General features: G+C 39.5%; 1 protein-coding gene across 1 annotated transcript; it reads right to left on the reverse strand.

The window, feature by feature from the left end:
• Positions 1-91: 91 nt before the first annotated feature.
• afmid (arylformamidase) lies at positions 92-8,273 on the reverse strand. The gene is made up of 11 exons (XM_080833285.1): positions 8,147-8,273; positions 7,889-7,979; positions 7,018-7,122; positions 5,724-5,772; positions 4,801-4,886; positions 4,642-4,714; positions 3,116-3,213; positions 2,922-3,000; positions 2,585-2,720; positions 1,118-1,222; positions 92-409 (listed from the first exon to the last, which is right to left on the reverse strand). Exons 1-11 carry the CDS (start codon positions 8,174-8,176, stop codon positions 380-382), a joined length of 882 nt encoding a protein of 293 aa, XP_080689411.1. The 5' UTR covers positions 8,177-8,273; the 3' UTR covers positions 92-379.
• Positions 8,274-15,536: the final 7,263 nt, after the last annotated feature.

The following is a 15,536-nucleotide window of genomic DNA, read 5'->3' on the forward strand; positions in this document are numbered from 1 at the left end:
AATTGACACTGTGAAACATAACATTCATAAAGTCTGAAATGATTGTAATTTTCATACCATATATTTATTGGAGACTCTGAGATATGACCAGTCAAGGAAACAGATTTAATCTTGTACAGTGATACACATCAAGGGAGCAAGACAGAGGTTTCACTGAACAGCTTCATCTAAGAATCCTCTGTCAGCCATTGTAACATTACAGTTTTTATACTTTTCATAGAACAAGGGGTGTCACCCCATAGTTCCATCCCTTCATGAATATGTATCAGATTATATGCTTTGTTTATATGCTGTTTAATTCATACTTGAAGGCATTATACTACTATCCTGTTATAATTAAAGGGCTGAGAAAGTGGATTGGGCTGTCAACCGAGTCACTTCAGTCTTTCCCCATCATTTTCAGAAGAAGCTGAAAGAGAGCACAAACAGTTAAACAGGCTTTTTTTGGGTAAAAGTATAGTATATCTGCGGAAGTATGCAGGTTTTTGAGGTACAAAACCACATAATACTGTTCCCAAACCATCCATTGTTGCCTGAATTAACCTTTTTAAACTATGGAAAACACTAGAATGAAGCTCGTGGACATACAGATTCAGCTGTGCTGATCAGAACCACAAGCATCTCCAACTCTAGCCATATGTACTGTTGAAAATACATTGTTGGATTTTAATCTAAATGAGATGGGCTTCTAATGCAAACAGGTCTGGCAACCTTTGGTTGTTCTGTATGATAAACAGGTTTCTTTGACCCACTGCCTGAGATGGTTCTCCATGGCCCACCCCCATTCCCACACTATGATAAGTTGCAGTCACTCACACCTGACGCCTGGTGTCTGAGCAATACCAATGTGGGGAGCCATCCTTTGTTACCAACATATGAGTACCATTTTGGATGTTATGCTGGCCAACTTGTGTTGGTCACAGCGGCTGCTTGATCATGATTCTCACACAGGATACACTGTAAGGACAGTTATTGGAGTTTATAGTTTATTGAACCATATGACCATAAAGTAATTCAATATTTACCCTAAATAATACAAACAAACTATTTAAGTGAAATATGGCTATATGGTTTAATAAACTATTGCAGTATAAGAAAACATTCAACGGTGGCTCACCTGTGTAAGGTGGTAGTCTGAATCAACAAATTTTTCTATGATGTCGAAGTGATCCGTGTTTGCGACGTCTTCAAATGTGACCTTCATCCCCAAGGACTCCAAAGCCTGTAGAATTTAGGGAAGAATACAATGAGCTGTAGAACTGTTTAAAATTACTTTCTCTCCTTGCCTAGTGCTACAACAATAACTGTCTATCTGTTACTGTATCTATTTAGGCTGTTACTCATGAAATGGGGATCCCACGCATACTGAGGTCATCTGCTGTACTACATGTTTCAAAGTGGAATGGATTTTTCCACTGGTTGAACTTGTTATTCTTAGCTCATTAACACACTAACTGGTTAGTACCAGCAGACTGTGTGGCCTTAACAACACTAACTGGTTAGTACCTGCAGACTGTGGGCCCTTATTGTATTAACATGCAAAGCCCTCCTGGAAAAACACTTTTTTTCATTGCAAAATTATAAATCTTAAGTGCAGCGGACTGATGCCTTGTTTATAAACATTTGGTCTTTAACGCCAAAAGCAGCACTGGTTAATGAGTTGATTACAGTCTACCCCTCCAAGCTATGCTCCATTGCGGTTGCCACACCATACACACATTGATATGAGTTACACCTCACACGGCCTCTTTCATGCAATCTAACAATCTCTACTGACCTGGCTCCATTATCATACTCTGATCACACACACACACACGCACACACACACACACACGTGCGCGCACACATGCGTGCATGCATTTCTATTGTTACTAGAGTTATATAAATCGAATTGAAATTGAATTGAAAGCATTTATTGTCACTGTATTTGCATACAATGATAACTGGAGCGCTGCTCCTGTTGGTGCCACGAGGGACAACTTACCACAACACAAAAATGCAATAAAGTAAAAAAGATAAGAACAAGTGCAGTGGTATGGAGTACAAGTGCTCCCCCTGAGGTACATTTCACATAAATAGATACACATGAATAAGGTGACTGGGATGGCGTAAGTGACTTGCAGTAGAATAAAGTGACTGAAGTGTTAATATTGCACACTGACTGAGTTTAATGTTCTGAAAGCGTCCTTTAGACGCGTCTTCCTTGCCCTAGAGGATAAAACCGGAAATAGTGGAGAATCTATAGAACCGGAAATTGACGCCATAGGGTGTGTTTAATTTGTCTTTGTCTTGAATTTGCGATTAATCGCGATTAAATATTTAAATCGTTTGACAGCACTTATTTAAATATAATATATGAACTTTTGCTCTCATTTACTTAAAAATAAACATTCAATTGCAGCCACTGGTTCTACACTTCAGCAATTTTGAAAAAGTTTTCAGGATCCACACGTCCAAGCCAACCTGGTGGGATGGGGTTAGGATCCATACGGCCAAGCCAAGCTGATGTAACCTCTGTGGGATTTTATTATCTAGCTAGCACGTTTTTTTTTGTTATGCTCTTTCAAACTTCTTTTCTCCTTACATTGAAGTAGTCTTTTGACTGTCTCCGGAACTCTGGGGAATCGAACTGTGCAACAGCAACCACAATTTCAGAAGCAGTGGAGGAGACTTTGAGCTGCTGAAGAAGCTGTGTGGGGGAGTTTCGCAGCGCTACCTCCCTATGCAGAACAAATGAGAAGAGGGTTTATCGCTGTCAAACAAAGCATCTCAAAAGTACACAAACATATCTAAATATTCAACAAAACTATGTCAGACATATAATAAGGCACTGTGAAAAAAGATGAAGCAAATGTGGGTGACTTAATGGCACAATGACAATGGTCAGTGAAACTATGGTACCAAAGTGGAGTGATTCTTACTTGGTCATCTTTAGTGGCTCATTCACAGACGTGGAGATGATTGGTACAATATCATAAATCCCACTCACAAGAAATGCACCTGAATATAAGCATGTACAGAAAAAAATGTACAGAAATGTAAAGAAATGCACAGTGGCTAAATGCTAAGTCATACAATAAATTAACTTGAAACATGAGAGTGTGGGCACTGATACCGTCGATCTTAGGTGCGACACTGTACTGAGACCAGTCTGTCGAGAGGATCATGGCCACAAGATGGGCACCTGCAGAATGTCCACAAAGGTACAGTCCACTTGAGCGAAAGAGAATAAAGAAAATGTCATTTTGTAAATAGAATGGAACAACATAAAAAAGGACATGTAGTGTAGATGTTTATTTGACAGTGCCTTGCAAAGGTATTCAACCCCCATCAAAGGCATCGCCATTTTACAATATACAAACATTATGCAAAGACACTAATTTTAATCAGTATTTTTATTGCAAAACACACATACTTCTAGCACATTTTTAAAGACAATGTAAGGTTTTGTCAGTGAATATTAAAAAACAAAATCAATCCAAATGAAATATACTTCTTGCTAAAGTATTAAAACTCCTGAGCTTTTGGGTTCTATAGAATCTAGACAGATGCGCAAAAATCAGGAATGATAGAGAGGTGCCACTTAATTGACCATAACTGACGAGTACTATGAGAGATTCAAGAAGAAGATCAGGATATAAAAAACACTCTGTATGAGGGTCATGAAATGCCAGCTTGTGAAATAAATGAAGACTAAAGAGACAAGGCCATTCAAGTGAAAAGGAAAAGACTCCAAGAAAATATCCAAGTGTCCTATTGAGCACTATTGAGTCCATACACCAATTGAAACACTTACTACACACCAGAAGCTGTGTAGTAAAGGCTGTCCCAAAACCAAGCATTCAAGGGAAACATGTGCTGCATTTCCACCATCAGACCAGTGCAAGGCAAGGTTATCATTATGCCAACTAGGACTCATAGCCCGGGGCCTCAAGCCATGAGATCAAAACCCTTTGCGTTTCCATCTGACTGAAGGCTCTGCAGTACTCCCCTAAAACCCGACACAAATGATGCTGTTTCTAACAAGAATGTTTAATTTGAAGTAGGCTATTTGTCAAAGAAGTTAAAAACTGCTCAAATTGTAACTTGTCTCAGTGCTGACTAATGGTTAGATACACAGAAACATTTAAATAAAGCTTAACATTAATTAAAGTTAACAGACATTAGACTCCTCTGTTTCTTAAAACTCATGTACTGGAAAAGAAAGTTAATTTAGCAATCCACCACAGATAGCCTAGAAATGTGGCTCTACTATAAGCCAGCTAACAACAATGGCATAGTTCGCCGTTAGATAGCAAGCTGTCACATCCTTAATGGTTTACATCAGTAAACATCTTTGAGCCTCTTTTAGGTAGTGTGACATGCCTTGATGTTTTGGTGTATTTCCCCTAACTAAAAACATTGAGGCAAAAGGGGCATGTATGGTTATATTCCAGAAGACCTCAGCAATAATAACATGAGAGTAAAGGAATGTAGAAAAAAAACTAGCATTGGACTGTAGAGAGTCCATAGGCACACGACAGAATAATTTTTTGGCATTTCCTCAAATTTATAGGTAATTTCTTAACATTAATAAATAATAGATAGTACTTGCTTTAGATTCGGTAACCGTGCATCTGTAAGAAGAAGAGAAGATCAAACCTTATGTGTGAGTACTGCTGGATGATCGATACCACACTTCTCCGGACCTGAGACACCATTAAATCCATGTTCCCTGGCATTTCACAGGAGAGAAGCGGCGAGTGTAAAAATGAAACAAGACAAAGGGACAGCCAACTTTTAAACATGAAACCAAAGTACCTTTGGGGGCAATGCTATAATCCACAGCCACCACTGCTACTCCTTTTGGGACCAAAGGGACAGCCATGAAACCAGACTCCTCCTTGCTGTTAAGTCAAAGTATATATACAAAGCTATAAAGCGTCTAACAAAAGGTCAGTTTGTGCTGATAGGTCAACCATTTTGTAGCTTGAAATATCTACCTTTTTTAATTTATCCATTTTTGTTTTGGGGGCATTATGCCAGATTGTGTCCTAGTGGTATATGACAATCGATCAGTCACAGTGTAAATGTGTCATAGTGGGTCACATATGATATATGACAATGGATCAGTCGCAGTGCAAATGTGTCATAGTGGGTCACATATGATATATGACAATCGATCAGTCGCAGTGTAAATGTGTCATAGTGGGTCACATATGATATATGACAATGGATCAGTCGCAGTGTAAATGTGTCATAGTGGGTGACATATGATATATGACAATCGATCAGTCGCAGTGTAAATGTGTCATAGTGGGTCACATATGATATATGACACACTATCAGTCGCGGTGTAAATGCACCATGGGAGGCTAAAGACAGATCGGTGCATTTGGAAGACAAGTGGATGCAAAGTGAATGTAGAAAAAAAGGACATTGATTAATCATGATTAAATGCTGTTATTCAACTGCTAGCCCTAGTTCCAGCCCAGACGGTGCCCAAGATTTAAGCAAAAACCTAATATTGCTAAATAGTGCCTCCCATTGTCACCCCAAAGTAATAACACTGGCCTGAGATTGGGTCCATACCAGGAACCTATAATTCAAGTTTGATGCCCAATCATCTTACTCTTCTGTCAGTCAAAATAATAAATATTGTAATCTTTTAAAAAACCGAAATGGTGTTCTGGCATCTTTGCTGCTCTACAAATACAATTCCAATTTGTTGATTCAACACTTACCTTAAGAACTGCCAGTAACCCCCGTGGATATAAATAAGCAGGGGACATTCTAAACAAGAACAATAAAACATCACTAATTTATTCAAGAGAGACCTTTAAAAGGCTAAAACAGCAATTAATATGTGACAGGAAATTGAACATACCATATAAAGCAGAACAGATCGACTGTATAACACTACTGCACTCTATCCATATATGTGAACAATCACATTTCATTAAGAACAACAACACAGGGATAACTCCCATTAGGTAACTATGACAAACTAGTGGTGGAAAGTTTTAGTGGATACCTAGAACCCTACTGTGATCATTACTAGAGAATAGTTTAACCTATAGTTAACAGTGGAGGTAGTAACCCTACTGTGATCATTAATAAAGAATAGTTAAACCCATAGTTAACAGTGGAGGTAGTAACCCTACTGTGATCGTTACTATAGAATAGCTAAACCTATAGTAAACAGTGAAGGTAGTAACCCTACTGTGATCGTTACTAGAGAATAGTTAAACCTATAGTAAACAGTGGAGGTAGTAACCCTACTGTGATCATTACTATAGAATAGTTAAACCTATAGTAAACAGTGGAGGTAGTAACCCTACTGTTCCATCCCAAATGGCCCCAATTGGTTCCTTCCATTAGTGGCTCCTGATGAAAGAAATGAATGGGCCTACCAAGTTTAATCAAACACAAGTTGTATCTCCTGCAATGTGCTGAACCTACAAATGTGCTACTTATTCTTGCTTAAGTCTGCCATAGGATGACCCTCGAATGATGCTAGCAGGTGCTAAATCGAAATATTTAATTCCGACTGTTCCATAGTCAAATGTTGTTTTGTAATGTACCGGTATACTATTGAATGCCAAGTTTTGTCATATGTTCCAGTCTATTCATGTGAGAGCTTCTTAAGCTCTTTTTATTGTGGTTTCGCTCACTCACGCTGTAGCTCTCATAAAGTTTTACTGCAATGTCAGCAAGCTAGTTCAATTGCACAATTTAGATGACAATTTGTCCAAGGGGTGATTACAGAGAATCAGCCAATCTCCTTATAAAATGTTATTTCTAAGAATGTATTTGATCAGACAAAATTAGAACATATCGCGTGATAAAACCTCTAAAAAACTGAATCTAAACAAGAAAATAAAGTAGATTTTAAGGGGGGGAAATACATAAATAATAAATCATAAAATAAAGAAAGGACACATGAAAACTCCTGTAGGTCAATTAATTAGCACATGAGCGAAACACAAAAAAGGGATTGGCAACAGCACCAGAAGCAGAGCCACAGGTGAAACCCACCAGCAGAGGTTAGTTGTGGCATGTACACGTCCAATGTTTCATCTTCTCCCTGTCCATATGGAACATCTTGCAGCATCTGAGCAATTTTGCAGGCTGTCTCTGTGCCTGAACATATGCATATCATAACAGATGAAAAACATCATACTTGGCCATTATGCCAAAAGGTATCGTGACAATATAAAATCTTTGTGTGAACTTATAACAATACCTTCCATATCTACACTACTGTTCAAAAGTTTGGAATGACAGAACCCTTTTTTTGTGTGTCATTTAAAAATTGAAATATCATAACATGATTGACTGACATTATCAATGTTATAAATGACATGATATGAATGGAATATCTATATAGGCATGCAAAGGCCCATATTCTGCAACGATCACTCCTGTGTTTCAGTGTCACATTATGTTAGCTAATCTTAAATGATTACATTGTAACGGATCTGGAGCATCAGTACTTCTGGTTTCGATTATGATCTAAAGATGGCCGGAAAGAAAGCGCTTTCTTCAGAAACTGGTCAGTGCGTTGCTGTCAAAAGTTAAGTAGTAGGCAGCAGTAACCCGTCACACATTGTGTGCAGACAATCTGACCGATCAAACACTGACACACCAAATGTTTGCCTGTGAAGCGTACGTTTTTTTGCACTACATTTCTAAGATTTGCGAATCTGCGGCAGTGCACATCAGTAACAGAATTGTATAACCAGCGAAAGTGTAAACAACTGGAAAACCTCTTCCTGAAAGTCAAATTAAGGCTAGGCCTATACTAGGTTTCTGATCTCAAGACCAAACATACATAATTCTGAACTTGGCTTTATTTTATTTTTTAAATTTCGCAAATAAAGAGGTCCACCGATAATAATCTACTCACCTGCTTTCACCGAAGTCACATGTGAATTGACAACTTCATCTCCGGACATTCTGTGAGACCACTGGCTTGGTGAATATTGCTTGTCCAGCTCCTGTCAGGCAAAGAGAACATTACCGACAAGCGTTACGCTAACGGAGGGAAGGTAGTCGTTTCTGGAACATGTTGGACTCTTCTATTACAATTTCGGAACGTCATTAAGCCATCTTATCGGTTGTGTTTGCTGATGTACGTAGGTCGAACGGTAGATTTTGCACTTACAGATTTATTCATAAGCTCCCATTGAGACATGGTGACTTGCTGGCTAGACCTATGCTCTACTCTACTGTTGAGGAAACTTTGGCACTTTTAGGAAAATCGGGACGGGCAAACTTAGAACAAATTCTAGAAAGGTAAACATACTGATTTCTGGGCAAAGCACCGCAAAGAACCCTGATTGGTTGAAACACGTAATTGCATTCTGATTGGTTGGATGGCGACACGATGTGGTCCACCTCTTCCTGTCTTTTAGATCCATCAGCGGTAGGTAACAAATTACTTTCTTGACATTTACCAATATATCGTCTTATGCTGGCTAGAAGAAAGCATGACAATCTTTTTATTAGGACCACTTTAACCTGATGTTTGCTAACTTCAGACATTTGATTGCCTATGATCCTTGAACCTTTTTTTAATTCTTAAAATAACATATCCCTTTGAAGTATTTAGGAAAGTGTGCGAACATTTCGTAAGTCATGGTATTGTCCTAGCGCCTGAATACACTCTTGATTAAGTCACACATTTAGAAGTAGAAGTAGTAAATGTTGACTTAAAGTTGCTGAGATGGTTTAGCTACACATTTAATGATCTGATCACAAAGTTGGCTATATTGTAAATGTATTTAGGTGAAGACTGCAAGTACTTAGGCTTGTTGTGTTCTGTTCTCAACAATACATCTGGAACCATTTCTATTCATGCTATAAAACATACTTGTTCTTCTACGATATAATGAACAGTTTATTCTCATTTCCTCATGCATATGTTATGTCTTCATACTAATCCTCCATCATGCCAAATCTTCACCCTTGGACAACTGGCCAAAGAAAGGACTGATTTTACAGGATGCAGGGACGTCAGGTGGAGAGGAAGGTAAAACAAATGGTTGCTGGATTTTTGAAGTACCCGGTGCATGCTTGAAGATAACTCATGATGCTAACACAAGTGTACTGTACATTCTTCTAATTATTGTCCCCTTACAGATGTCACATTGGTGTGAAAAAGCACAAAAAGAATGTTGTCCACATTTCAACACCATAAGATAAGCAGACCTTCACTCTACTAGACTGACTGTGTAGCCCCTAATCTGGATGACACATTTGGTTGTTCTTGATCAAATTAAACCGGTCTTTTTGCACAAAATGAAAGATTGCTAATTCAAAAATAAAATCTTGAGAAGCTCGAAGTCCATTGGTTTCAATATGCTTCAGTGTTTTTTTCTGGATTTTATGTGTGTGCTTCTGTTATGCCAAAGATCCTGCCCTTGTCCGCTGATGTTGGTGATATACAGTTAAGCAATATAGCACGAGTGGGAGTGGGGTAGGTAAGGGATAATCCCACGGGTGGTGTTCGGCCGTAGCCACCGAGGCCGCCAGGCCGAGTGGCATAGGCAACAACACCCGTGGGATTATCCCTTACCTACCCCACTCCCACGAGTGCTATATTGCTTTTATAAAACAATTCTACAGTCAACAAATTAACATTTCAACACGAAGTTATTGATTAAAAATGGTTTATTTCGCCATTGTTTCTCCGCAACAAAAAATAGTTCCATTGTCAACGTCTTGGTTTGGAATTTTAAAAACTTTGAATTAACGGTTATCATCAATGCGAATGTTTTATCGCGGAGTGATTTATTTTTAGCTGTGAAAAGTCCCGTAACTGTAGGTATGTTGAAGAATAACCTATAGCATGGAACGTCTGTCGTCCTATCAGAAACAGCTAAATTACGCGCTAGAACCCAATTGTTTTATAATATGTGATATAGAATAGAAACGCCTTTGTTGTCATTGTATTTGCATACAACGGAATTTGGAGTGCTTCTCCTGTTGGTGCGACGAGGGACAACACATAACACAACAAGAACTTATATATAACATATAACATATAACACAGGCACACAACAATATTAAAACTATCTAAAAACAGTAGGAATAGCTTAAGAATATATATAAACATAGCACAAAAAGTAAGGACATTTGTGTTTGGTAGATTATTTCTTTAGATTATTTATGTGCGTAGCGCCCAAGCAAAATGTGCCAAACTTCTCCTATTCTCCTGTTGGTATTCACTTTTGTTTGGTAGATATATTGGCAATTTTACACTTTATTCATTGAGTACACCTTAGAGAGAGAATGGAATGGCCTGCCATGAGTCCAGACCTCAAGCCTATTTAACACTTGTGTGATCAGTTTGGGCATACAGTACGTGTTAGTGACCAACACAACCATGATGGCTGACCTGCAATGACTCCTGGTTGAGGAATGGAATACCATCCCACAGCAACATGTTACCAGGTTGGTGACCAGCATGAGAAGGAGGTTCCATGCTGTTGTGGCTGCGTATGAATCTTCCACCCACTAGTGAGTATAATAACAATAGGTTTTGTTTGTTCCTTGTTATGATCGAGTGTTCAATCATCCAATCCACAAACAACTCAAAACAGTACCAACATGAGAACACACTGTTTAGTAGTGGCAGAGAATTTTGGCAAATTTTAGTTGGGCGCTACCCACATAAACAGCTGTGCTGCTCATCCCACAAATGCATGTTCCTTACAAATGTGGCACCATTTAAAAGGGAAATAGACAGGCTTTCCAACCGTATAAGATTTATTCACCAAGAAGCATTGTTACAATAAAGAAATAATCTACCAAACACGAATTTCCCTACTTTTTGTGCTTTGTTGATATTAAGAGTGTGATAGTGCGGTGGTATAGATTAAAGTACTTCCCTGAGGAACAATAAATACATCAATGAGGTGCTATACAATAAATACAGAGCAGTTTTGTTTTTACACAGGTGTAAGGTGACTGAGATGGTATGTGTGACTTGAAGTCAATAAAGTGATTAGTGTTAAGTGCATGTCTGTATTAAGTGTTCTGATGGCCGTCGGGAAAAAACTGTTCTTAAGACGCTTGATCCTTGCCATAAGGATCTGTACCGTCTGCCTGAGGGTAGGAGAGTAAACAGGTGGTGGCCTGCGCGAGAGGAGTCTTTGAAGATGTTATTGGCCCTGCTAAGATAGCGGGAGCGGGCAATGGATTTCAAGGAGGGCATCTTCTGGGCTGTGTTGATGACCCTTTGGAGGGCTCTCTTGTCTGCTGCAGTGCAACCGCAGAACCATGCCGAGATGCAGTTGGTCAGTACACTTTCGATAGTGGTGCGGTCGAAGGCCACCATCAGATTACACTCCAGGTTGTTTTTCCTGAGCATCTCAGGAAGTGTAGTCGCTGCTTTGCCTTTTTGACTGTCTCATAGGTGTTGGCAGACCATGAGGTCATCTGTTAAGTGGGCTCCTAGGAACTTGAAGGTGTGGACCTTCTCCACACAGTCCCCGTTGATGAAGAGTGGGGCCGGATCTAGGGCTGGGCGATATGGGAAAAAGTTATATTTCGATTTTTTCCCCCAAAAATTTTCGATTTCGATTTTATATCACGATATGAACAAAATCACCCCAAATTTTTTTGAAAAACGTACATGCAAATACCCGCATTCTGGTGCATTTTACCATGTTTTTCTCTGAGATGTAAATCATGTTATCAGCATATCAAATTCACAATTGATATAGGTTTGGTGGCCTGATAATTATGTTGGCTACATTCAAACTGACCACCTCATTAAAGTATGACTGTTCAGGTCAGAAATGGCCAAATGTGTATTGAAACCCAAAGTCTTTAAAGGCACCCAGGGCAACTTTCGAGGCTTAACAAAAAACATTCAATTTCTAGTCTTTTTTACACGTAGTAAGTTTCAATAACTCCATACCATTACATACCGACATTCAAGCAGCAAAGATGATACGTCGTTGTGTGGTGAGAACTGATAGAAAATCGAAAACAACAACAATCGCAGCCATTTTCTTTATTTTTTGTAACCTACAATAAATAAAGCAGGCTTCCAGTTAATGGAAAAATGACTTCTCCCCGCCGGCGATTGTTGTTGTTTACGATTTTCGTTCAGTTCTCACCACACAACGACGTCTCATCTTTGCTCCTTGAATGTCGATATGTAATGGTATGGAGTTATTGAAACTTACTACGTGTAAAAAAGACTAGAAATTGAATGTTTATTTTTCATTGAATGTTTACATAAAGTTGCACTGGGTGCCTTTAAGGATGGAAGCTGCCAGAAGTAAACGGTTCACGTAGGGGAAATAGTTTTCATACATGGCAAAGCTTGACAGCATGCCCAGCACACCAATGTTCATTTTATTTGTGGCATTGACATCATCTTTCGTGTGTGAGTCAAAGAGAGGTATACAAGTGAGTGACACATTAAAAAAAAAAAAAAAAATCTTCTTTGGTGAGTGTGTGTTTAGTCGCTGCTGTCGTTAGAAAAACTGCCATTAGCTAGCTAACGTTAACGCCAGATTAGCTCACGGTTGTTATGGCAATAACAATACGATTATAGCCAGATAATGTCCATTGGGTGGTCCTTAATTGTCCACTACAGGTAAAACTTGGGCAACTCTGACTTACTTTCCTCTTCTTCGAAAAAAAAATCCGTATGTCCATTTCTGTGGTCTGCTTCTAGCGCGACGCTCCGATCAAATCAGAGAATGAATGAACATTAATGACAGTTGAATCTGCGTGCGTGATGAGGCTGCGTAGTACACCAGGAAAACGCGGAGTGGATTTATATTGCTGTGGGTATTCCCCACTGATAAAGTTGAACGGATTTAATTGTGAAGCAATGGAAAGAATAATGGACTAGTAGACCAGCAGTCACGCACGCACTATTTTGACTGCAAAAGTGGGGGGGGGGGTCGAAACGACTTGTTTTGAAAAGTGAGGGGGTCTTGTACCCCCCCAATTACATTGTCGTGACGCCCATGGGCTACGTGCGGCGCTGTATTCGCGGGTCTGTGAAAACATTGATTTTTTTTTTTTTTTTTTTGAAGGCGCAGTCTAATCGAACGTCTCATTTAAAACCGTAGAAAAAAATTACATCGCGATTAAAATCGAAATCGAAAAATCGCCCAGCCCTAGCCGGATCTTCACTTTGCCTTCAGTAGTCCAAAATGAATTATTTCGTTTTTGTGGTATCAGTGACAGATTGTTGTCTGAGCACCACACTGTCAGTTTCAGTACCTCATCTCTAATTTAATGATGGTATTGGTGGGATAGGTTGGAGTACAGTCATGTACAAGGAGTACAGTAGTGGGCTCAGCACACAGCCTTGTGGAGAGCCAGTGCTGAGTGTGATGGTGGAGGAGAGATGGGGGCCTAGTTTTACAGTTCGTGGGCGGTTTGTGAGAAAGTCCTTTATCCAGGTGCAGATGGAGGGGAGAGGCCTAGTGCAGTTAATTTGCTGACTAGTATGTCAGGGATGATAGTATTAAAAGCTGAGCTGTAGTCAATGAAGAGCACTCTTATATACAGTGGTGGCCAAAATTATTAGAACACTAGACATTTTTAAGAGTTTTCAGTTGTTTTTTGTAGAATTTGCCATTAAAATACCCTAAAAACTAATTCAATATCTACAAAGTCATCATTATGCTCTAAAAACCATAGAATAGAGCCATCATAATGAGATTTAGGTCATTTTCCGTACAAAAACAAGCTAGGCCTATTTCACTGTCAATGTCACACAATCATGTTCCTGCACAGAAGAAGCCCAATTACTTTTGTAATCATTGTCAGGTGTTATTGTGGTTAAATTGATGGTGATGCAAGAGTCTTAGGACACAGCTTGGCGATTCTTTTGAATGTACAAGGCCTATCCTGCTCATTAAGTGATTGGTAACATCAGGGTTCTGTCACTGAGGCCACACCACCAAATGGTATAGATCCAAAGCCTCTAGAAGCAGTCTTGAAGCACATGTTGCTCTTTGAACATGGCTAAGGTGAAGAAGGAGCTAACGAGTGAGCAACGGGTTCGAATAAAGGCTTTTTTTGATGCTGGCTGGAGTTACTGCCCCATAGCCAAGGACTTGAGATGCAGTCCAAGCACTGTAAAGTACACTTTAGACCACCATGGCACCAGAACCGAAAGGGGAGAGGTTTCAAAAAGGAACTCAGACACACAAGTGAAGCATCTCAAAATTCTTCAGGACTGAAGAAAGACTTTACAAGAACTGTGTGACGAGATAAACATCACAATGACTAATGTTGCAACAGTGTCATCAAGAACTGTCCGCCAGAAACTGGGAGAAGAAGGACTTTTTGGCAGAATAACAGCAAAGAAACATTACTGAAAGAGAACAATTGAGTGTAATGCCTGAAATTTGTAAAAGAATACAAGAAACGGACAAAGAAAGATTGGTTTAAGTGTTGTGTACTGATGAGTCCAGGTTTGAATAGTTTGGCAAGAAGCAAAGCGTGTATGTTCCACGAAGTGAGGGGGAGAGATTAGTGTCTCTTGCCAACAGTTAAACAAGGAGGGGGTAGTATCATAGTGTAGGGTGTAATTTAAGCCTCAGGAACAGGTGACTTTGGCTAAATTAATGGCATCATGGATACAAAAGCATACCACAACATTCTGGTGAGGCACGGAGTTCCTTCTTGGAGACGTCGAATTGGGCCTGGATTTATTTTCCAAGAGGACAATGACCCTAAACATTATTTTAACTTTTGCCGGATCTACCGGCGACAAGGAATCTGCTGGAACATTGAAAATTATGGACCGGCCCATTCAAAGTCCGGACTTCAAACCAATCAAGCAAATTCGGGGCAAGTTGGAAAATAAACTCGACAGATCTATTGTAAATTCCAAGGAAAACCTTTGGCTTGAGTTGCAGAAGGCATGGGATAACATTATTGTTGAAGTTCTCAAGAAATATATTGACTCTATGCCAGAGAGATGTGCTGCTGTAATTGATGCAAAAGGTGGACGTACCACATATTCAAGTTAAAAGTGGATAAAAACAGTAGGACTCACTTCATCAGATATTTGTTGTGCTCAGAACATCCATCTGCATGTTTCATGAACATTATGAATTTAAATCATGTTTTGGAGGCAAAAAAATGGCAATTATTCTCAGATCTGTCAGGTGTTCTAATAATTTTGGCCACCACTGTAGGTTCCACAGAGTTCCAGGTGGCTCAGTGCGATGTGGAGGGCTACAACGATGGCATCTTCCGTGGACCTGTTTGCTCTGTAAGCAAACTGATGTGGGTCAAATGGGGGGGAAGGTTTGATTTGATGTGCTGTGAAACCAGTTTCTTAAAGCACTTCATGATTACAGGTGTAAGTGCAATCGGTCTATAGTCATTCAAGCTGTTGATGGGTGGTTTCTTCTGGACGGGGCTGATGGTAGCTGATTTTAGGCAGGGTGGGATGGTGGCTAGAGTAAGAGAAAGGTTAAAGATCTTAGTGAAGACTCCAGCGAGTTGGTTGGCACAGGAATTGAGTACCTTTCCAGATACTCCCTCAGGGCCAGCAGCTTTACTTG

Source organism: Sprattus sprattus, assembly GCF_963457725.1.
Source record: "Sprattus sprattus genome assembly, chromosome: 2".
Classification (NCBI taxonomy): domain Eukaryota; kingdom Metazoa; phylum Chordata; class Actinopteri; order Clupeiformes; family Clupeidae; genus Sprattus; species Sprattus sprattus.

Bases quoted from the DNA above. Each gene is read 5' to 3' on its own strand.
- afmid (XM_080833285.1), bottom strand. From the start codon at position 8,176: ATGTCTCAATGGGAGCTTATGAATAAATCT. The intron at 4,887-5,723 runs GTAAGTGTTGAA...TTGACTTAACAG, and splicing joins GGTTACTGGCAGTTCTTAAG to CAAGGAGGAGTCTGGTTTCA. The intron at 3,214-4,641 runs GTTTGATCTTCT...CTTTCGCTCAAG, and splicing joins CAGCAGTACTCACACATAAG to TGGACTGTACCTTTGTGGAC.